Below are 23,636 nucleotides of genomic sequence, written 5' to 3' on the forward strand. Positions count from 1 at the left end.
GGAAGGTGTTTGTGCTGCTGTTACTGTGAGGTGACACCAGCATTTGAAAATATCTTTTAGTATGATGAGCTGTAAGGGAAACATCCAAGCTCCATTGTTTGGGGGAATTTCAGTGGATGCACAGAGTTGGAGAACTGGAGGTGCAGGATATATTGACATTCTGTCCCTTCTTATAAATTCCAGACTTCACTCTCATAGCCATATAGAATTAGTTGAATGAGGCTATCAAATAATTATATAGTGTTGAAACTGGCCAGCTTTTTAAATTATGCAGAAGACCCTTGTGGACTTTTTTATTAAACACCAAATATTCAAAGGCTGTGTTCATCCCATCAAGCTCATATCTTATTAAAGAGGTAAATTGAATAACACAATAACTTTGTTTTATTATTGTTACTCATAAATTATTAACAATAACATAATCTTGGAATATTATATATTTTTAATATAAACGAAAGGTTTTCACAAGATATGTTGTGTCGTGAAACATTTTATTATGTATATATTTAAGGAAACATACATAAATTGTCGAAATACATTTCGTTCATTTAACCTTTAACCGCCGGTTTGCTTGTAGACTAATTATTATGTCCCGAAATTATGTTTGTCTAAAAAGTGTGTCACCAACATGAAAAGTTTGGAAAGCTCTGGCTTAGCAGGTCGAATCAAGGACAAACTGGCAGGAAGGGAGCTTCCAGAGGAGTTAAATGACCTGATGGACATTGCGGGCAGAGTAGATCGCCGCCTCCAGCAGCGAGATAGAGAGACTCGTTCAAGCCGCAGAACCTCACCTCACCAGTCGGCCTCGGCCCGAACACCGGCTCCCAGGGCTTCTTCTTCTGCCATGCCTACGACAGAACCTATGCAACTGGGCAGGTCTCCACTCACTCCGGAAGAAAGAAGAAGACGGCGTTCTCTGGGCCTCTGCCTATATTGTGGGGGCAAAGGACACTTTCTTTCTTCTTGCCCTGAGCGTCCGGGAAACGCTCATGCCTAGGCTACACTGAGGAGCTACACCTAGGCGCTTCTGGATCAGCTCCTCTCTGCACGCTACCAGTAACCCTGAAGTACCCAGGCGGGGAAATCCAGATTCAGGCCTTCGTTGATTCCGGAGCCGAGGGGAACTTTATTGTGGCCGATCTGGTGACCCAGCTTGCCCTGCCTACACTACAGAAGGTTCCTCCCCTGCGGATCTCCTCGATCCGAGGGACCTTGCTTCCAGGAGTGATCACTTGCTCCACAGCACCAGTGACTCTGCAAACCGGCCTGCTCCACTCAGAGGAGATCTCTCTGCTCGTACTGGAACGAGCGGTGCACCCGCTAGTGCTGGGACTTCCTTGGTTATGTCAACATTCTCCAGTAATCCAATGGGATGACTTCCAGCTGGTCCGCTGGGGCCCTGCCTGTTTTGAACACTGTCTGCACCTCCCACGTCCTCCTCGGTCTCTGCACCTCTGCTCTTCGCATCTCCTCCCTGAGCCGTACCTGGGCTTTCAAGACGTCTTCTCCAAGGAGATGGCAGAGATCCTTCCTCAGCACCGGACATTCGATTGTCCCATTGACCTGCTTCCGGGCACCACGCCTCCTCGTGGCCGATACTTCTTCAGGGGCAGAAGTCGTTCTTTTATGCGCATAAGGCATCTTAGGCACAGAAGTTTTAGGCGCTGAGATTTTTGTCGCCATTGTCTCCTGCGCCGGCGATTCTGGCTCTATGAATTGTTTAAAATCCAATGACCTTTGCCGGCTCGCCAAGTCCTTACCTCCAAGATTGGAGGACTGAGGATCCCATGATGATGCCCTCTTTGTTGAGGGAACCAGTAAGATAGTGGGGCCAGGTGACAAATGAGCCTCCGATGGATCCGATGAGGCAAAACGTTCCTGAAGCCTATAGGCCCGTTGTTTCAGGGCTCTCGGAGACATCCTTGAACAAAACTCACAATTCTCACGATTGTGATCTGGCCCCAGGCATCGGTAACATCGGTCATGGCCATCCGTGACCGATATTACCTTGCCGCAATTACAGGGTTTAAACCCAGATTTTGACATAATGCTGAGGAGAAGAACAGCTCCACGTGCGATCCCGCGTGCGGAAAGAACAAACTGAGGAGATTCTGTTACTTTCCTGCGCGGGAACACACGCGCAGCCGCAGAGAGCAAAACTCTAATCTCTGCTTTGACAAGCTATGCCTCCTGGACCTGATTGACAGATCCCATGACAACATGGCTAATTCAGCCCTGCTATTGACGGGAAAGATATATTTTTTTAAAACTGTTTGATAAAATTAATAAATTTGTAAATTTGGCACTGTTTGTTGGTTTTGTTTGTAAGTATATGTAGTTTTGGTACTGTAGTATTACCTTCCTGTTGCAGTTGGGTGCTGCAGTCAGGATGGTGGACCTTTGGGCCGGTCTACCCAGGGAAGCAGGGTAGGCTGGGAGGCGGAGCCACAGGCTAGCGGTGTTCACCCGGGAACCAGAAACCCCCCAGGAGGAGCCCATAGGGTCCTGGAACCTTGGGACTTAGGAGAACGCTCAGAGTCTATAAACAGGGAAAGCCTGGGCAGAGGGTGTAGCAGAGAAAGTCCAAAGAGAACACAAAGTCTGTAGTCCAGCAATGCAGGTTGAGGACCAGCTGAAGGTAGGACAGCGGGCAACAACACCACCTGTGGCAAGCTGGACCGTGAGGCAGGAGTATGGACAGGCTGTGAACTGGAGCAGGCTGTAGACTGGAACGGAGTCTGGAGCTGGCTGTGAACCGGAGCGGCTGTAAACTGGAACAGAGTCTGTAGCTGGCTATGACCCGGAGCAGGCTGTAGACTGGAACGGAGTTGTAGCCGGCTGTGAACCGGAGCAGGCTGTAGACTGGAACGGAGTTGTAGCTGGCTGTGAACCGGAGCAGGCTGAAGACTGGAACGGGGCCTGCAGCAGGCTGTGAACCGGAGCAGGCTGAAGACTGGAACGGGGCCTGCAGCTGGCTGTGAACTGGAGCAGGCTGAAGACTGGAACAGGGCCTGCAGCTGGCTGTGAACCGGAGCAGGCTGAAGACTGGAACGGGACATGCAGCTGGCTGTGAACCTGAGCAGGCTGAAGACTGGAACAGGGCCTGCAGCTGGCTGAGAACCGGAGCAGCCTGAAGCGGAGCCCTGAACGGACCAGGGTCTGAGGCAGGCGGCAAGCTGAAGCAAAGTCAGGAACAGACCTAGGTCGGAGGCAGGCGGCAAGCTGAAGCGTAGTCAAGGCAATCCAAGGTCAAGTCAGGAGCGAGGAACAGACGAAAGCGCAACTCAGAACTACTAGGCAGTAGTGAACCTCGTTGCAAGGCAAGGAGAAGGCGTCCGGACGCCGGTTAAATCAGACTTAGGGCGTGGCGTCGTTAGCACAGGCGGGGCCAGACTTCCGGGAGCTGTGCGCACATAGTGTGCGTCCTCAGGCGCGCGCGAGGCAGTGGGAAGACGGGCAAGCAATGGCGGACGCCATGAGGAACCGGCAGCACTGCAGGGGTCCCAGGCGCACGGAATGTGGCGTTTCCAGTAGTAGAGGTGAGCCCTGTTCAGAGTAAGAGAAGGGGAAGCGGTGGAGACCGCAACAGTACCCCCCCCCTTTACGGCCCCTCTTGAGAGGGCCTGGTTTTCCTGGATGGTCCTGATGGAACTGCTGCAAAAGGTTCTTGTCAAGGATGTTGCGGCTGGGTTCCCAGGTGTTATCTTCGTCACCACAGCCCTCCCATGCCAGTAGGTACTCCCACCTACGGTTGTGGAAGCGGACATCCAGGACCTCTCGCACTTGATACGTGGGGTCCTCGTCAACTGCAGTATCTGTAGGAGCTGGAGGCGTGCGATGAAACCGAGAGAGCACCACCGGTTTAAGCAGAGACGCATGAAAGACGTTGTGGATTCGGAGGGATGATGGTAGTCTTAAGCGATATGACACCAGGCCTACTCGCTCAGCAAATTGAAATGGCCCACAAAACTTGGGTGCGAATCTCCGGGATGGGAGCCGGAGGTTGATGTTTTTTGTGCTGAGCCAGACTCGATCCCTGGGCTGGTAGGCGGGAGCTGGTCTTCAGTGGCGATCGGCCGCTTGCTTGGCAGACGCGGCTGAGCGGTGAAGGTGTTTCTGCGTTGAGTGCCACAACGTCTGTAATTGTCAAGCCGTTATCTGTACGGCTGGAGAGGCGCTGGGAGCTTCTAGCGGTAGTGGAGGTCTCAGTGGTTTCCCGTAGACCAGGTGGAACGGGGATTTGCCGGTAGCAGCGTGGACTTGGTTGTTGTACGCGAATTCGGCCCAGGGCAAGAGTTCGGACCAATTGTCCTGTCTCTCATTGATGAAAGCCCGAATGTACGCTTTTAGAGTCCGGTTCATTCTCTCGGTTTGTCCATTGCTCTGGGGGTGAAAGGCTGTGGAGAAGCTGAGCTTTACCTTAAAGCATTTACAGAGGGCTTTCCAATAGCGGGCAACGAATTGAGAGCCCCTGTCTGAAACTATGTCCAGAGGAAGACCATGTAGTTTGTTTGGGCAAAGAGGCGAGCCAGTTCGGGGGCTGAAGGCAGTTTCGGTAGAGGAACCAGGTGCACCATCTTAGAAAAACGGTCAATGGTAACCCAGATGACCATATGCCCACCGGACGGGGGCAAGTCCACTACGAAGTCCGTAGCTATGTGGGTCCATGGTTTGGTGGGAATCGGTAAGGGCTGTAGAAGGCCACAAGGAGACCCGGGACTGGGTTTCTGGCGTGCGCAGGCAGGACACAAATTTACATAGGAGATGACATCCCGTCGGATGTTGGGCCACCAGTAGAACCGGTTGACGAGCTCCAAGTTCCTCTCGCGTCCAGCGTGTCCTCCGATGAGGGAGTCATGAGCCCAGCGTAAGGCAGTTAGCCGATCCTGGCGAGGGAGCACTGTCCTGTCCTGGGAAAGGATAGTTGGTGCAGAGAGGCGGACTTTAGTCGGGTCCAAGATAAACTGAGGAGGTTCTTGATCCTCTTCGGCACACGTAATGCGGGAAAGGGCATCCGCATGGAGATTCTTGGCCGCTGGTAGGTATTGAAGAATGAAATCAAAACGGCTGAAGAACAAGGCCCAGCGGGCTTGACGGGGGTTCAGTCGTTGAGCTTGTGACAAGAACTCTAGGTTCTTGTGATCCGTGTATACGGTAGTGGTATGCTGTGATCCCTCGAGCCACTGCCTCCACTCTTCAAAGGCGAGCTTTATCGCCAAGAGTTCCTTGTCCCCGATAGAGTAATTATTTTCAGCTGGAGAGAACTTCCTGGAGAAGTAAGAGCAGGGAAGGAGTTGGCCAGAGTCGGAGTGTTGGCTGAGAACCGCTCCTACCGCGATACTGAAGGCGTCGACCACGATGAATGGTCTGGAGGGATCTGGATGCCGGAGGCAAACATCGGTGAGGAATGCCTCCTTATGATCGGAGAAGGCTGCCACCGCAGCGTCAGGCTAGTTCTTAGCGTCAGCTCCCTTTCGGGTCAGAGCCGTGAGTGAGGCCACTCGGTGAGAGTAACGTGGGATAAAGTGTCTGTAAAAATTAGCGAAACCCAGGAACCGCTGGAGGGCCTTGAGTCCCGTGGGCTGAGGCCACCTGGTAATGGTCGCTACTTTCTCTGGGTCCATGCGGAAGCCGGTAGAGGAGATGATGTAGCCCAAGAAGGGTAGAGACTCAGCCTCAAATATACACTTCTCCAGTTTGGCATACAAGTGGTTGTCTCGGAGGGCCTGGAGAACCTGTGTGACGTGCTGGCGATGGGAATCTACATCCTTGGAAAAGATGAGCACGTCGTCCAGGTAGACTGACGTGTGAATGGAGCATTTCCCGGAGAACCTCATTCATGAGGTGTTGAAAGATGGTGGGGGTGTTGCAGAGCCCAAAGGGCATCACTAGGTAAACGTACACATGCTTACTGTGACTCCAACATCATTCTAGCTTCAACAGCAAGAGGAAATGTGGAATAAAGGATCTGCACTCACAAAGGGGGGAGTAGCTGGCTTGTTACGGCGGTTACTACCCCAAACCAAATAAGCCTGTTACTTCTATTTCTATGCATATACAGCATAGTTCTCTGCTTCAACGGCAGGGGAGAAGAAAAAACTGATACTTCACGCATATCCAGCATAGCTCCCTGCTTCAACGGCAGGGGAGAAGAAAAAAGGGTTCACACTCACAAAGCGGGGAGTAGCTGGCTTGTTACGGCGGTTACTACCCCAAACCAAATGTGCCTGATACTTCACTTTCGATGCATATCCAACATGGCTGTCTGCTTCAACAGCATGGGAGAAGAATAAACTGATACCTCAAGCATATCCAGCATAGCTCCCTGCTTCAACGGCAGGGGAGAAGATAAACAACCAATAAGGGCTGTATAACATAGTCTGAGTAAAACAAATAAGCATGGGTGTAGCTTGCTTATTGCGGCGGTTACTACCCCTACTACCCCTAACTTATCAGCTAGATATTCACTTGGATGCAGCTCCATCACTGCTTTCTACATTAATGGTGGGGGTGGAAAGGAAATAGAACCAAGAGCTAAGAGAAACAGATAAGTATGAGAGAAAAAAGTGTGTGAAGCTTGCTGGGCAGACTGGATGGGCCATTTGGTCTTCTTCTGCCGTCATTTCTATGTTTCTATGTTTCTATATGTAGTGCCCATCCCTGGTGTTGAACGCCGTCTTCCACTCGTCCCCTGGGCGTATGCGTACGAGGTTATAGGCCCCTCTGAGATCCAGCTTCGTGAAGATGCGAGCACCTTGGAGGCGATCCAGAAGTTCAGGAATGAGCGGGAGAGGGTAGCGATCCCGCCTGGTAATGGCGTTGAGACCGTGGTAATCGATACACGGCCGGAGGGAGCCGTCCTTTTTGGCCACAAAGAAGAATCCGGCGCCCGCCGGGGAGCGAGACGGGCGGATGAATCCCTTGGCTAGGTTCTCCGTGATATACTGGGACATCGACTTTGTCATTACCATTACATTATCCAGTGCGCCGAAGACACTTGTGCGCACGGCGCACAAGACATCTGCAGGCAAGGTGACAACGATGTTTGTGCACAAGGCACCGAGGACACTTACGCGCACGGCGCCAGAGACATCTATGCGCACGGCGCCGGAGACGTCGGCACCAATAACTCTTTGCGCATGGAGCCAAAAAGATATGCGCACAAATCTAGATCTGCGCACAAGTCTAAATCTGCACACAGAACATTAGAACACTCATCTCATGTAATACAAAATGGGCTAAAGCGACGACGTGGACATTCACAGAGGTCTTACTCCACCTCTCCATCGATAACCCCACCTCGTTCGGGTATTTCCCTCTCTTCGAGAGCTACTTCGACAGAGTTTACAATAAAATGTAGAAAGCGATCACCGTCTTCACGTAAAAGTCATACAGACTCGTCGTCACACTATTATCATAAGCACTCTCTGCACTCCCACAACGAAAAGTTGGCAAGGAGGAGTGCAACATGGGAAGTAAGCCCTTCAACTTCTAAATCATGTCATGTACCAACTTCAAATACTTTCTCCCACAGAGAGATAATACAAGTGGCTTCCTCTAATGCTTCTACAGCTTCAGAGGATTTGATGGACATAATATGAGAAAAAAAACAGAAAGACCATTAAGTATCTAGTACTTTACCGCAAACCACTCCAATGCAACCTACAGCATGCGAGTCACAAGAACCAGATAATCGTACAATAATGCCCCCTCGTACAAAAGAGGCATTTTATCAACTGTCCCAATCCTTAGCAGGATTTTATGAAATACTTCAGTCATCATTCAAAATGTCTAATCTGGCCTCTGTCAGTTCTCCGGAACATAAGACACAGACTGTTAGAGAAACGTCGGTGGAGCCTACAACATCTCCCAAAGTGAACCGACCAACTTCACTGAATTATAAACAGGATACATCTTTTGATTCTCCTTCACTGCAAACATCCCCATTATCATCTACGGGATTCCCATTGGATCCGCAGGAACAACCTCAGGAGCTGTATTCCCCTCCGGAACACCTTACATATCCAAAGTTTCTGGAAAAATTGGGTACAATACTGCATCTAGAGGTCCAAAAAGAGACAGACCCTAGATCAGAAACCCTTGGTCTCCTAAAGATTTTCGATACTCCAGGAGAACCAACATCTCTTCCACCTCAAGAACTCCTACATTCCGTCTTACAGAAATCCTGGGAAACACCTTACACAATCTCAGCGGTTTCCAGAAAGACGGATATAAAATTCCGTATGAGGAAAACATCACCATATTCTATACCACAATTACCTCATGCTTCAATTGTAGTAGAGTCGGCGATGCAAAGATTTAAGAAAACGAAGTCGCATTCCTCATACCCACCAGGCAAAGACAACAAATATTTGGATGAGTTTGGCAGGAAAATATACCATAATTCAATGTTGAATGCCCGAATTATGCACCATCAATTTTACATGGTACAATACCTATATGAGGGCCGAATTTTAAAAGGGTTATGCGCATAAGTTATGTGCGTAACCCTTAAACCCCCACCCCTGCGCGCGCCGAGCCTATTTTGCATAGGCTCGGCGGCGCGCACAAGCCCTGGGACGCACGTAAGTCCCGGGGCTTGAAAAAAGGGGCGTGGCCAGGGGGCGTGTTGTCAGCTTGGGGGCATGTTCGGGAGCGTGGGTCGGTCCAGGGGCGTGGCCGAGTGCCCCGACTCAGCGGCCTGTGTTGGGGCCTGCCGCGGCAGCAGACAGCCGGTGCACGTAAGTTACGACTGCCTGGGGCAGGCGTAACTTCGCGGATAAAGGTTAGTAGGGGGGATTTAGGTAGGGCTGGGGGGTGGGTTAGATAGGGGAAGGTGGGGGGATGTGGAGAGAACGGGCAGCGCCCGCAGGGCTCGGCGCGCGCAAGTTGCACAAATGTGCACCCCCTTGTGTGCGCCGACCCCGGATTTTATAAGATACGCCGGCTACGCGCGTATCTTATAAAATCCGGCATGCTTTTGTTTGCGCCTGGTGCGCAAAGAAAAGTACGCGCGCACGCTGTTTTTTAAAATGGACTCCTGAGTGCATACAAGTTATAAAAGGTATGTTGTCTTCGACTGCGGATCAGATACCTCCGCCTCTTCATGACATGGAAGAGTGTTCTCGACACCTTTTGAAGTTGATCTATGAAGCATATGAAACATCCTCCAGGGCATCTGCAACAGCCATTGCAGCCCGAAGACTAGCATGGTTACGCTCAAGTTCAATACATGAAGGTCTACACGAGAAACTAACAAATCTCCTATGTACAGGAGATAACCTGTTCGGAGAACAATTCCAGGACACAGTAGGTAAACTGAAGGAGGAAGCTCTAGCAATACAATCATTAACATCACAACCTCACTATTCGACCACGCATCGTTATATGGGATCTACTCGTAGGCAATCATATGCCAGGAGACTTTACAGGTCTTACCAGTCCTTTCATACACAGACATACCCTTCTTACCAGCGTCCTGCTCCACAACAGAATACCTCCAACCAACGTAGAGGTAAAGCACGTAACCAGAGACAGTAGGCACAACAGCCGACTACTGCAGTAAAATCGACTCCATCTTTTTAGTTACCCAGCCACCATCACAGCATCAAGCACCACCCAGCAGAATTCATTCTTGCCTGGCAGCTTGGCAGGGACTGTAGCAAGACTCGGGAACTGGAACCAGGCAGGAACTGTAGCAAGACTCGGGAACTGGAACCAGGCAGGAACTGTAGCAGGCAAGCAGGAACCAAGCAGGTACTGTAGCAGGTAAGCAGAAACCAAGCAGGTACTGTAGCAGGCAAGCAGGAATCAAGCAAGTACTGTAGCAGGCAAGCAGGAATGGAGCGAGTTCCAAGGCAGCTCACTCCGGGGCACGGAGCAACAGGGAACCGGTGGTAAGCCCGTTGCAAGGCAAAGACTGAGTGTCCGCGGCCTGCGGACACTCAGTCTTTGGCTTGCAACGGGCTTACCACCGGTTCCCTGGAACTGGGCGGAGACACCACTGGCGAGAAACGGCCTAGAAAAGCACTCAAGTGGCGCGCACACGCGCCTAGAGGCAGGGCATCCATGGGAGTCTTCCCGGCGGCGCAGCCCTCGTGGGGACGCCGCCGAACAGGCTGCGAACTAGGCCAACGGAAGCGGGAACAGGTCCAGGAACATGGAGGTAAGGGTCTGGTCGCGGCGCTCACGGCCAGAACTGTAACAGTACCTCCCCTCTTACGCTCTCTCTTAGCAGGTCCAGGTTTACTTGGGTGATCCAGATGGAACTGCCGTAATAAGTCCTTGTCGAGGATGTTATGGGGAGGTTCCCACGAATTATCCTCTGGTCCGCAACCCTCCCAGGCAAGCAAGTACTCCCAACGTCGTTGATGGAACCGAACATCCAAGATCTCACATACTTGATACGTAATATCGCCCGGTACTGAAGGATCCGATGGTTCAGGAGCCCAGGCGTGGTATCTAGACAAAACAAGAGGCTTCAGCAATGACACATGGAACACGTCATGTATGCGCATGGAGGAGGGTAGGCGTAGTAGGTATGAGACTGCTCCCACTTGTTCGGCGACTCGGAAAGGCCCACAGAATCTCGGGGCTAGTCTTCGAGACGAGATTCGTAGCTGTAGATTTTTAGTACTAAGCCAGACGCGGTCTCCTGGAAGGAAGATAGGCGCTGGCTGATGATGCCTATCCGCCCATTTCCTGGCGGACTGGGCGGCTTTACGGATCTTTCCCTGGATAGAGGTCCATAAGGAAAGAAGCTGGCGGGCTGAAAGTTGCACTGCCGGGAGTGCACTAGGTTCAGGCGAAGGCAAGGGCGGTCGAAGTTGCTTTTCATAGACAACAAGGAAAGGTGAACTTCCAGTAGCGGCATGCGTATGATTATTATACGAGAACTCCGCCCACGGGAGTAACTGGGCCCAATTATCTTGTTGTTCATTCACGAACGAACGGAGAAAGGTCTTTAAGGTTCGGTTAGTCCGTGCTGTTTGCCCATTACTCTGGGGATGGAACGCAGACGAAAGACTAAGTTGCACACTGAAGCATTTGCAAAGTGCTTTCCAATATCGAGCAGTAAACTGTGGTCCTCGATCTGCGACTATATCCTGTGGAAGACCGTGAAGTCTAAAGATATGTTGAGCGAAGAGATTGGCTAAGTCAAGTGCAGATGGCAACTTTGGCAAGGGGACAAAGTGCGCCATCTTGGAGAATCGGTCTACGGTCACCCAAATGACTGAATTACCTCCTGAGACAGGAAGGTCCACAACAAAGTCGGTGGAGATGTGTGTCCAAGGCTCCACCGGGATGGGTAATGGTTGTAACAGGCCCCTGGGCCTCCCGATGAGCGGCTTCTGTACGGCGCAGGTAGGGCAAGAGCCCACAAAGGCTTGGACGTCCTGTCTCACCGTCGGCCACCAGTAGAATCGGTTCAACAGGTCTAAGGTCCCTTTACAGCCAGAATGGCCCCCAGTGAGGGAGTCATGGGCCCAAGTGAGGACTGCTCTCCGGGAGCGACGTGGAACGACGATCTTTCCTTGGGAGGACACCAAGGTTGCTGCGAGGCTGACTTTCACGGGATCCAAGATGTACTGGGGAGTGTCAGAAGTCTCTTCAACCTCAGAGGAGCGTGAGAGCGCGTCGGCTCGAATGTTCTTAGAGCCGGGTCGGTAGCGTAGAGTAAAGTTAAACCGATCAAAAAACAGCGACCACTGGGCTTACCTTGGGTTCAGGCGTTAGGCTTGCTTCAAGAATGCTAGGTTTTTGTGGTTGGTGTAAATCGTAACCAGATGGTTGGCCCCCTCCAACCACTGCCTCCATTCCTCCAGGGCATGTTTCATGGCTAGCAACTATTTATCACCAACACAGTAGTTGCTTTCTGCTGGCGAGAATTTCTTCGAGAAATCTGAACAGGGTAGCAGTTGTCCAGAATCGGAATACTGGCTCAGCATGGCCCCCACGGCCACATTGGAGGCATCGACTTTCACCACAAAGGGCCGGCTGGGGTCAGGGTGACGAAGGCAGGTGTCCAACAAGAACGCTTCCTAGAGAGCCTCGAAGTTTTGGCAAACGGGAACAGGCCAATCCACCACGTTGGCTCCCTTTCGGGTGAGGGCAGTCAACGGGGCCACAATACGGGAGTAGTTAGGAATAAAGCGACGGTAGAAATTGGAAAAGCCGAGGAAGCGTTGCAACGCTTTGAGACCCCTCGGCCGGGGCCAATTCTTAATTGCCGCCACTTTCTCGGGATCCATTTGGAAGCCTGTTGCAGAGATTATGTAGCCCAGCAACGGCAGGGACGTCTTCTCGAAACTACATTTTTCAAATTTTGCGTACAGAAAATGCTCCCTAAGAATTTGGAGCACTTGATGGACATGCTGACGGTGTGAAGGCAGGTCCTGGGAGTAGACTAGCACATCGTCGAGGTAGACAATTACTCAGGTGTTCAGAAGGTCCCGTAACACCTCATTCATAAGGTGCTGGAACACAACCAGAGCATTACATAAGCCGAAAGGCATCACAAGATATTCGTAATGCCCGTCTCTGGTATTAAAAGCGGTTTTCCACTTGTCTCCGGGACGAATTCTGACTAAGTTGTAAGCACCTCGTAGGTCCAACTTTGTGAAAATCTTCGCTCCCTGGAGCCTATCGAGGAGCTCCGGGATTAGCGGGAGCAGGAAACAATCCTGCTTGGTAATAGAATTTAGGCCTCGATAGTCTATACACAGTCTCAGTGAGCCGTCCTTCTTGCTGACAAAGAAGAAGCCTGTCCCTGCAGGCGACTTGGACGGGCGATTAAACCCCTTGGCCAGATTCTCTGAAATATACTCAGACATGGCCCGGGTTTCAATTAATGATAAGGGATATACCCTTCCTCGGGGGGGGGGGGGGGGGGGCGGGGGGGCATAGTTCCAGGTAGCAGGTCTATAGCATAGTCATACGGGCGATGCTGCGGAAGGATCTCCAACTTGGACTTGGAAAAAACATCCGTGAAGTCCTCATAGGGTGCCGGAGGACCTAGGGTAGAGTGCATCAACGGACGTCCAGGAACCTTAGGCACCTTCATACAGTTGGCTAGACATAAAGGGCTCCACTTGACAATCTGTAGTGTATCCCACTGAATCGTGGGTGAGTGCTTCTGTAACCACAGCAACCCTAGCACCACAGGGACAGCCTTATCCAACACTAGGAAGGCTATCTCCTCCGAATGGATCGCCCCGGTGCGGACAGTAATGGGTGCCGTGGACATAATGATAGGTCCTGGAAGGAGCCTTCCCCTGGATGGAGGTAATTCGTAACGGGACCTCCCGTCTATGCGTAGGAATTTGCAACTGGGAGACTAAGTCCTGCAGGATGAAATTACCCCCGGCTCCAGAATCCAGGAACACCATCGTCTCGATGGATCCTCCAGGGTATTCCAGGGTAATAGGCATGGTACATTGAGGAGCTGTAGCACAGCCTAGGAGGAGCTCCTCCTGACCTCCTAGGTTTTGGCGTTTTCCGCACGCTCCTGGAAGCGTACCAAGAAATGGCCCTTCTGGCCACATACAAGCACAATTTCAAGGAACAGCGATGTTGCCTCTCTTCAGCAGAGAGCGGGGCCCGTCCCAGCTGCATGGGTTCGCAGGTGGGAGCGTCTGGACGAGAAGTCTTAGGAGAAGACGCGGATCTCGCCGATACAGAAGCAGGACTGTGGCGGGAGGAGTGCTGCTCCTTGGCCCGTTGTTGTAGGCGGCGGTCAATACGGGCAGCCATCTCTATCAAGGCGTTGAGGTCCTCCGGCAGATCTCGGGCAGCAATCTCATCCTTTATGCGTCCGGAAAGACCCTCCAAGAAGATGGCCTTAAGACTACCATCCTGCCAACCTACTTCTTGGGCTAAAGTCCGGAATTCCATAGCATAATCTGCCAAGGAGCGAGCCCCCTGACGAAGCTGTAGCAGTTCAGATGTAGCTGTAGCTACTCGGGCTGGCTCATCAAACGTTTGTCGGAAGTTCGAGACAAACTGTTGTAAGTCCATTAGCAAGGGATCATTGTGCTCCCAAAGGGGGGAGGCCCATATTAAGGCTTTCTCGTCAAGCAGGGACAGGATATAGGCTACTTTCACCTCATCCGAGGGGAACTGCCGAGGCAACAAGGAGAACCATATGAAACATTAGTTCAGAAAGCCGCAGCAGGTCCTTAAATCTTCAGTGTAACGAGAGGGTGCCGGCATCTGAGTCACCGAAGAGTCTTGACCCTCGGGTGCTGGTTCTGAGGCAGACGAGGCCCTGGCATCCAATCGGGCTGATAATTCCCCTACCGAACCAGTAAGAACCTCGAGGTACTGTTGTTGATACTGCAGCTGCTGGGCCAACCCTGGCAGGTCCAAGGGGACAGGTGCATCCGCCGAGTCCATGGCCTTGCAATCTGTTATGGAGTCTCAATTTAGTGGACCCTTGGGCTGACCTGCAAGAGACTGGGAAAGGTATTCAATGTCTCTGGTACACTGAAGGCCGGGAAGCAGATGTTCAGGCAGGACCCGGGCTCCCCCGGGAGGAGGCCATAGGAGCCCAGCCGCTGGGACTTACGTGAGGCTTCACCCTTGGAAGCTGAAGCCCCCCCGGGAGGAGCCCGGCTGCTGGGACTTAGGTGGGTTGATGATCTTGAGACTGGAGCGGGTAGGCTGATGAGCAGGACTGAGAACTGGAACCAGACTAGAACAGTAGACAGGAACTGTAGCAAGACTCGGATACTGGAACCAGGCAAGAACTGTAGGAAGACTCGGATACTGGAACCAGGCAGGAACTGTAGCAGGACTCGGGTACTGGAACCAGGCAGGAAGTGTAGCAAGACTCGGGAACTGGAACCAGGCAGGAACTGTAGCAGGCAAACAGGAACCAAGCAGGTACTGTAGCTGGCAAGCAGGAACCAAGCAGGTACTGTAGCAGGCAAGCAGGAACCAAGCAAGTACTGTAGCAGGCAAGCAGGAATGGAGCGAGTTCCTAGGCAGCTCACTCCGGGGCACGGAGTAACAGGGAACCGGTGGTAAGCCCGTTGCAAGGCAAAGACTGAGTGTCCGCGGCCGGCTTATCAAGGTCGTGGCGACTGACGTCAGGAATTGGGCAGAGTCACCACTGGCAGGAAATGGCCTAGAAAAGCAATCAAGTGACGTGTGCGCGCGCCTAGAGGCAGGGCATCCATGGGAGGCTTCCCGGCGGCGCAGCCCTCACGGGGACGCCGCCGAACCGGCCGCGAACTAGGGCAACGGAAGCGGGAACAGGTCCAGGAACACGGAGGTAAGGGTCTGATCGGAGCGCTCGCGGCCAGAACTGTAACATCTACCCATATTGTATTTTGAATAATTTGCCCGATGTCCAATTGATTTGTTGATTCCAACTTACATGTATCCACCTACTCTAAAAAAAATATATATCATTAATGTAAATCCAAAAATCACTATATTAAAGCCTTCATTATTTACATAAGAACATAAGAAAATGCCATACTGGGTCAGACCAAGGGTCCATCAAGCCCAGCATCCTGTTTCGATTTGGATGGAGCGGCAACTTACCCATGGGCGTTGATCTTTGTCACTGAAATAACTGGTAATGAGGTGGTCGCCAGGTCAGTTCATTGTCCTGCTTTTTTCCTGTGCTTGCTTTAACAATTTAGTTGGGATGGAGATATTTATGAGTTAAGTTATTGTGTCTTTGTAGACTTGGCACTTCCCCTGATGAAGCTGTTGTGGGGAAATGAGGGTCCCTTGGAGGGAAGGGAATTCGTTTATAGTATCCTTTGGGAAGGGTGTTTACAGTATCCATTACATGAGGAAGGAATTTAATCAACTGTGGAATGAATCTAATCACCTGTGGGTATTGTGAATGAAACATGGTGGACCATATCTAGCATGTTGGAGGATGCACATTGGATCATCAGTAACTGTGGATATGCAGGTTTTTTTCCTGCTAGGAGACTATAAAGTGGTGAAATTGTGGTTTGTGAATTTCATCACGGTTCTTTGAGCATTTTCAGCATCATACATAAGGTTGCATGGAATCAATCCATATATTAGATATGAAGAATGGGACAACATGAAGATTTGGGTAATTCTGTTATGGTTCTGATAAGAAAAAAGTGGCATATTCATTTATATGCTTTATGTGCTTTGTATAGGTTTTTTCATCATTATATCCGGCATGTGCTATTTTTTGGTTCTCAATATAATAGATATGAAGTGTCTTCATTTTCTATCATTGATGTAAAAGCTGCAGCATTGTAAAATTTGGTATTAACCTTCTTAATGTCACAACCCATAGTGTTTATTTTTGTTGTGGTGATGGATGTTTTTAAAGTGTGAATGTGGAGTGAATGTGATGTGTTTTGCATACATTGGTTTTGTATCAATAAAGTTTTGTGTATTATTGTTGTTGTATTTGGATTGTATTGTTTTAGTAAACGAATACAGACTCTCGTTTATTCTATTTGAGATTTATGTTGCGTTTGAGAGTCACGTGTAATTTCACCCATATTAAGTTTACTATAAAGGGAGCAATTTTTAAACTTAATGCAGGGCCTGTAACTGTTGCACTGCAATGGAAGGGAGTGCTAGGGGGCGCTTCCCAGTGCAGGACGAGAAGTGTGTGCCCTTGCGGTGAGACAGGTCCTGGTCTGGGATGGAGTGGACCTGCACACCTCGATGAGACCAACCACGCAAAGTTGGCCTCTGAGTAGTCCTTCGACCAGGCCAAGCCCTTTCGGACCTGCCGCTGGGTAACAGCAGAGGCGGCAGGCCGGACATGAGGCAGAGGTGGATGAGGACTTGAACGTGGATGCTAATGAAGACAGGGTTCAGACGAAGATCAGACTCAGACGATGTGAGGATGAGACAAGATAAAATCAGGATAAAACTCAAGATGGAGAAGACTCCGGGTAGGGCTCTAACACCCACAGCCGGGAAGGAGGCTGTAGTGGCCAGAACGTCCCTCAGGCTATCCACTGAAGCACTGCCTGCCGGAGGCTAGGCATAGCCGGAGTCCAGAGCATCGGAGGAGATATTAGACGAGCCTCCAAGGCGAGGATCCAGAACATCCAGCACGGACTCTCTGGATACTCAGTGAAGAGCAGCCGGGATGGACGAAGTGGACGTCCGGAAGACTCCAAACCCAGGAGGTGTTGGGAAGGAAGAAGGAAATCCTCAGCTCCGAAGATGGTGAAGACCCACCAGCGCCCTACACACCCCAGCGGGGGTAGTCGAAGACCACTGGGTCGCAGTGCGCCCTTCTAACCCAGCCTGGCTGGTCGCGGACCATGCTATGATGCATCAAACGAAGCCTGGGACAACTGGACAGGACGAACATCAGGACATCAAGACTGGACCGAGGTACATCAGGACCGGGACAATGGAAACATCAGAACAGACGAGGCATCAGCAGCGACTAGGACAGACAAGGACGACGAGGGATTCCCATGAAAAACATGAAGAAGCCATCAGGAGCGGAGAATGCAGAGAAGTCCTAAAGAAGACCAGCTCCTTGTGAAGGCGACGACAGAATGGCAACCAAGCCCTTTTGGAGGGCTGAGGAGGCGGATCCAAGGTGATGTCATCAGGTGGGACCAAAGGGACCACTCCCTTCCTGGTCCTTTAAATCAGGAAGGGAGGCGCGGCCCCGTGCCTAAGGAGCAGGAAGAAGGAAGTCTGCAGGACCACGGACAGCGGCCTTGCTGAAGACGCTGACGTGCAGGAGCAAGCCCCGACCAGGCCCGACGCTGAAGCGACGGGTTCCTGCTGCTTGAGGAGGTGGAGCAAAGGCGGTGTCCTGCTGCCGAGGAGTAGGCCACAGGCCTGCCGAAGATGGCGTGGGCAGCGGCTCCGTGCCGCAGAAGGCCCAACTGAAGTCTGCAGCTCGCTGCCGCGGTGAAGGCGACACCAGCGGCGGCCTCCTACTGCAAGGGAGAACCCCAGCGTGGCTCTTGCTGTGCTGGCACGGCGAGGCTGCTCGTAGCTCCAGCTGCGGGCAGCATTGCAACAGTAACCAGATGTTTTATGGGAGATTCTCTGCATAGTTTCCATATGAAAATTTGGATGTTGATGATGCCATGAGTACCTTAGTACCTATAAAATTTGCATCTGCTTTAGAACAGGTACAAATTTCCGCTCTAAATTATGAATGGGAATTTCAAAATGAAATCCTTGTATGTTCTTTGCTGGCTTTGTCCTTCTACCATTCCTGTCCATTTGTGGTCGGGACTGCATAGGTACTTTTACCAACAGAGGGATAGGGTAATTTTTAGCTGTATACATAGAGAAAATGTTTGTTTTGTTTCATTTTTTAATTTCTTTGAATTTTGTTTCATTTAATGTTAAGATTTGTTTTGTTAGAAACAAAATGAACATCAAACTGAAAAGAAAAAGAAAGAAAAAATAAAAAGAAAGGAAGGGTCCTCTCCCTGCTAAAAAACCGAGTGTATCTGGCATTTATAAATTGAATCCCTCCCCCCACACACTCATATGTTCTTTCTGAGCATTCCCTATCTTCCAACCTTCCCCAGACTTCTCATACCCCATCTATGAGGTCTTCATAGTTGAAATGGGGCAAGAGCAATCCCCATTTACTTCTGCCTCCCTGGATTCACCACTGTTGTTTCAAAATGAAACCAACTAGCCCTGAGGCCAGTACCATTTTTTTGTATGGCTGAATTCTGTATAACCGTAGGGCAAAATGACACCAGCCAGCCAGCCAGTATTATTTTATAACAGGATCCATTGGAGAAGGATCATTAGTAATTGCATCTGTTCCATTTTGATTTCCCCAGGAATGGGGATTGGGGGCATAGGTGAAGTCACAGAGGTAAAGATGGGTTAATTTTCCAATGCCAGTGATGCTAATTTTTATTTTTTTTTCATTTACAAAACAAAAGGAAATTAAACACCACTGCCCCCCAAAATAATTTCAGTGTTTTTTTTGTTTCATTTATTGAAAAATGAAACAAAACAAGGTTTTTTGTTATATTTTTTATTCTGTTAGAAAACAAATGCACATCCTTAGTTTTTAGCCTTGATTTTACTTATATAACTTAGTTACTCAGGTAAATTCTTTTGAAAATTGCCCTCAAAATGCCTTAACTCAAGATCAGTATTACTTGAATAAATTCTTAACATTTTTATATGAAATTATGCAAGTAATTGTGTAGTATATTTTTATTATTTTTGTTTTATTACCTTTAAGCGGACAAATCCAGTTATCACAGCAAAGAGACGATATCTGGAACTGGCTATAATTGTAGATTATGAATGGGTAAGTTACAATTTAGTTGTATATTTATCACAAACCAAATGTATCTAGTTAAAAGCAATAAGTTATTTCTCTGAGACAGCAGATTAAATTGATTTAGAAACTTGATTCTGTAAAAACAAATGTGAAGTGTGTGAACGTTGGACTAAAAGCTATATAGTAAGGATCAAGGAACTGGATGCTCAGGGGAGAAATTTTTAATTCTAGGTTTCCAGTTCAAATGCAGCTTAGGTCAATTACAAGTAAAAGTTTACTATCAGATAATTGTTTGATGCTTATGTAAAATAATTTGATGACATCAAATCATGTTTTCCAGTAGAAATATATCCACATCGCTAAAAATAAAAAATGACATTAAGGTTTGGTGGTAATTAGCATCTTTGATTTCAGTCTCAGCAGAGAGATCAAGGATTGTATAGGCCTGGAGGATTAGTTACTATTTCACCCTTCAGGATAGTTCCTCTAGAAGCAGACTGAGGCAGATTGGCAGGGTTGTGTTTGCACTGCTGTTGTCATTGCGGTGGAAGAATAGAAGACTTTGCTTTTCAGTATTGTCGATCTGGATTCTTTCACAAGCATTATATTTCATAGAAATAAACTAAACTAATAAACAATCTTTTCCTTTTATTGAAAACATAAAACATTTATAACAAACTCTTCTTGATATTCCCCAGTGTTTCTGGGAATAGATATGTTCTCCGAGGACAATCAGGATGGTAGTCCTCACATATGGGTGACATCATCTGATGGAGCCTGGCATAAGAACATAAGAAAATGCCATACTGGGTCAGACCAAGGGTCCATCAAGCCTAGCATCCTGTTTCCAACAGTGGCCAATCCAGGCCATAAAAACCTGGCAAGTACCCAAAAGCTAAGTCCATTCCATGTTACCATTGCTAATGGCAGTGGCTATTCTCTAAGTGAACCTAATAGCAGGTAATGGACTTCTCCTCCAAGAACTTATCCAATCCTTTTTTAAACACAGCTATACTAACTGCACTAACCACATCCTCTGGCAACAAATTCCAGAGTTTAATTGTGCGTTGAGTAAAAAAGAACTTTCTTCGATTAGTTTTAAATGTGCCCCATGCTAACTTCATGGAGTGCCCCCTAGTCTTTCTATTATCTGAAAGAGTAAATAATCAATTCACATCTACCCGTTCTAGACTTCTCATGATTTTAAACACCTATATCATATCCCCCCTCAGCCATCTCTTCTCCAAGCTGAAAAGTCCTAACCTCTTTAATCTTTCCTCATAGGGGAACTGTTCCATTCCCCTTATCATTTTGGTCGCCCTTCTCTGTACCTTCTCCATCGCAATTATATCTTTTTTGAGATACGGTGACCAGAATTGTACACAGTATTCATGGTGCGGTCTCACCACAGAGTGATACAGAGGCATTATGACATTTTCCATTTTATTCACCATTCCCTTTCTAATAATTCCCAACATTCTGTTTGCTTTTTTGACTGCCGCAGCACACTGAACCGACAATTTCAATGTGTTATCCACTATGATGCCTAGATCTCTTTCTTGGGTTGTAGCACCTAATATGGAACCCAACATTGTGTAATTATAACATGGGTTATTTTTCCCTATATGCATCACCTTGCACTTATCCACATTACATTTCATCTGCCATTTGGATGCCCAATTTTCCAGTCTCACAAGGTCTTCCTGCAATTTATCACAATCTGCTTGTGATTTAAGTACTCTGAACAATTTTGTATCATCTGCAAATTTGATTATCTCACTCGTCGTATTTCTTTCCAGATCATTTATAAATATATTGAAAAGTAAGGGTCCCAATACAGATCCCTGAGGCACTCCACTGTCCACCCCCTTCCACTGAGAAAATTGTCCATTGGGAACTTTAATCTCAAAGAATCTAGGACTTTGAAACATGCCCTACTGAACATATGCAGCTGTAGTCATCACCCTGCCCTCTAGGCAGAGTCCCTCTATCTTTTTTTCCACAGAGCTATGTGATCACAGGATCCATATATCTCATGGTATTCAGCTTTACTTTCTCTTCACAGTTTTTGTAAGTAATTTTTTCTAGAGCTTCAACTGTTTTCTTTCCTTTGCCTTATGGTAGATTTATTTCTTTTCCTTTTTCTTTCTCTTTCCTCTGTTTGCCAGTCGCATGGCTGGTCTTAGTCATTGTGGAGTCTGGCAGAGCCTATTTCCCTTATTTAAAAAAATACTGCACCAGCAGTTTAGCATCTGTGTCCTCTTCTTGCTCTGTCTGTTTTTGTACCTTTGTCAGATGCTGACAGGACTGACTGAATGCAGTTCATGGATGATCCATGTAGGCCACTGAGCCTGGGGACTAACCTGAGTTCTACCTCGGCAGGAGTTCCATGTTGTTTCACCGATCGATTGGCATCAATGGAGGTTCAGACAGTGCAGAGATCAAGGACTACACTGTTTCTTGGGGGGAGGGGGGGGGGGGAGAGATCATCTTCCTCACATTCAAAGGAGCTACTCTCCACAGGCAGGATCCCTGGATGAAGTAGCCTCCCATCCTACTTGCCAGTGATGGCAGTGTAGTCTCTTTGTGAAAAAGGTTGAGCGGGATTCTGGGCAAGCAGCTTGCTGCCGCACCTTCGGTACCATACCCAAAAATGTTTGCCCATTTACAGCTGTGATTAGCACGCCATTTATCTGGTGCAGTAATGATAGGACTGCTTTGGGGACCAGGACTGCCATTGAGCGCCATGGTCACCTTGAAAATGTTGAGGTGCTAGGGCAGTCTCGATGCCATTGGGTTGCATAACCGCCCTCCATGCCATAAGACTCCATGCCTTCTATGCTTTATGCATCTGTGGACATGGAGTCTCAATGCCCTGGAGTCATAGAGCGCCGCGAGGGAGGACCAGGGATGCCTCCCCTGCTGGCAACCACTGCGGAGGCCCGCGCCGGTGTGCTGGGGTGAATGGAACCAGACTCCCAAGACTTCCCCAATGCTGCCACGGCGGCCCCGCCACCGCCTGGGTTTGGATGGATGGTCCTGATGGAACTGAGCAAGAAGGTCCCGATCTAGAATGTTAGCTAGCTGTTCCCATGTATTTTCTTCGGGACAGAACCCCTCCCAGGCTAATAGGTACTCCCATCTCTTCCCATGTTTGCGGGCGTCTAGTACTTCTTGGACCTGATAGGTGAGATCGTTGTCAGAGGCGATGGGTAGAGGAGCTGGAGGTGTGCTGGCAGGCCAGGACAGCACCAAGGGCCTCAGAAGAGAGGCATGGAAGCAGTTATGGATTTTAAATGACGGAGGTAGTTGAAGCTGATAGGACACCGCACCAATCCGACGGAGGATGGGAAAAGGTCCAGTGAACCACGGGGCCAATTGTGCGGAAGGTAATTTCAGCAGGATAAATTGTGTACTCAGCCATACCTTCTGACCGAGTCTCAGCGGCGGAAATGGTCTCCGTCGGTGGTCCGCATATTTTTTTGCCATCTGACTGGCCTTGAGCAGTGCGTGCCGTTTGGAGGTCCAGAGACGATGTAGTTCATCTGCCGAGAGTTGGGCCATCGGAGATGTGATGGTAATGGGAACAGGCAGAGGCGGCCAGGGTTGCTTCCCATAAACCAACTGGAAGGGAGAGGATCCGGTGGCAGTGGAAGTGTGCGAGTTGAGGGTGATCTCAGCCCATGGGAGTAGACTTGCCCAGTCATCCTGTTTATCGTTCACATAGATGCGAAGGAACTGCTTGAGAGTTTGATTTGTCTTCTCCGCTAGCCCATTGGTTTGAGGATGGTAGGCAGAGGTGTAATCTAAGGTGACATCAAACTTCTGACAGAGGGCTCTGTAAATTGGGGTCCTCAGTCCGAGAGAATGCTTTTGGGTAACCCATGCAGTTTGAAAATGTGTTGGACGAATAGTTGGGCCAACTGGGGTGCGGAAGGCAACCCTGGGAGTGGTATGAAATGTGCCATCTTACTGAATCGGTCGACGACTACCTAGATGATGGTGTTGCCGCCGGACAAAGGTAAGTCGACGACGAAGTCTGTCGAAATATGAGTCCAGGGTTCTGTAGGCACTGGTAGAGGCTGGAGTAAGCCTGGAGATGCACCTGGAATCCCTTTATAACGGGCACACAGATGGCAGGATTCTACATAGGATTCCACGTCCTTGTTGTCCTTGGGCCACCAATAATAGCGGCGAAGGACCTGCAGGGTCTGATGTTGTCTTGGATGACTGGAGCAGCGGGAGTCATGGGCTCATGCCAGAACCTATTTTCGCTGGTGTGGTGGTACAAAGGTCTTTCCGGGAGGAATAGGCATGGTGGCGGACAGCAGGACTTGCGATGGCTCAGTGATGAATTGAGGGGCGTCTGGAATATCTGTGGTCTCGAAGA

The 23,636-nt window shown here is 49.4% G+C and overlaps 1 protein-coding gene across 1 annotated transcript in view; it reads left to right on the forward strand.

The window, feature by feature from the left end:
- Nucleotides 1–23,636, forward strand: part of LOC115092769 (disintegrin and metalloproteinase domain-containing protein 9-like) — a 461,831-nt gene that overhangs the window by 193,377 nt on the left and 244,818 nt on the right. The window contains exon 7 of the mRNA XM_029604072.1: nucleotides 19,205–19,273. Coding sequence (XP_029459932.1) covers nucleotides 19,205–19,273 — 69 coding nt within the window. The remainder of the gene's footprint in view (nucleotides 1–19,204; nucleotides 19,274–23,636) is intronic.

This window comes from Rhinatrema bivittatum, chromosome 5 (genome assembly GCF_901001135.1).
Source record: "Rhinatrema bivittatum chromosome 5, aRhiBiv1.1, whole genome shotgun sequence".
Lineage (NCBI taxonomy): Eukaryota > Metazoa > Chordata > Amphibia > Gymnophiona > Rhinatrematidae > Rhinatrema > Rhinatrema bivittatum.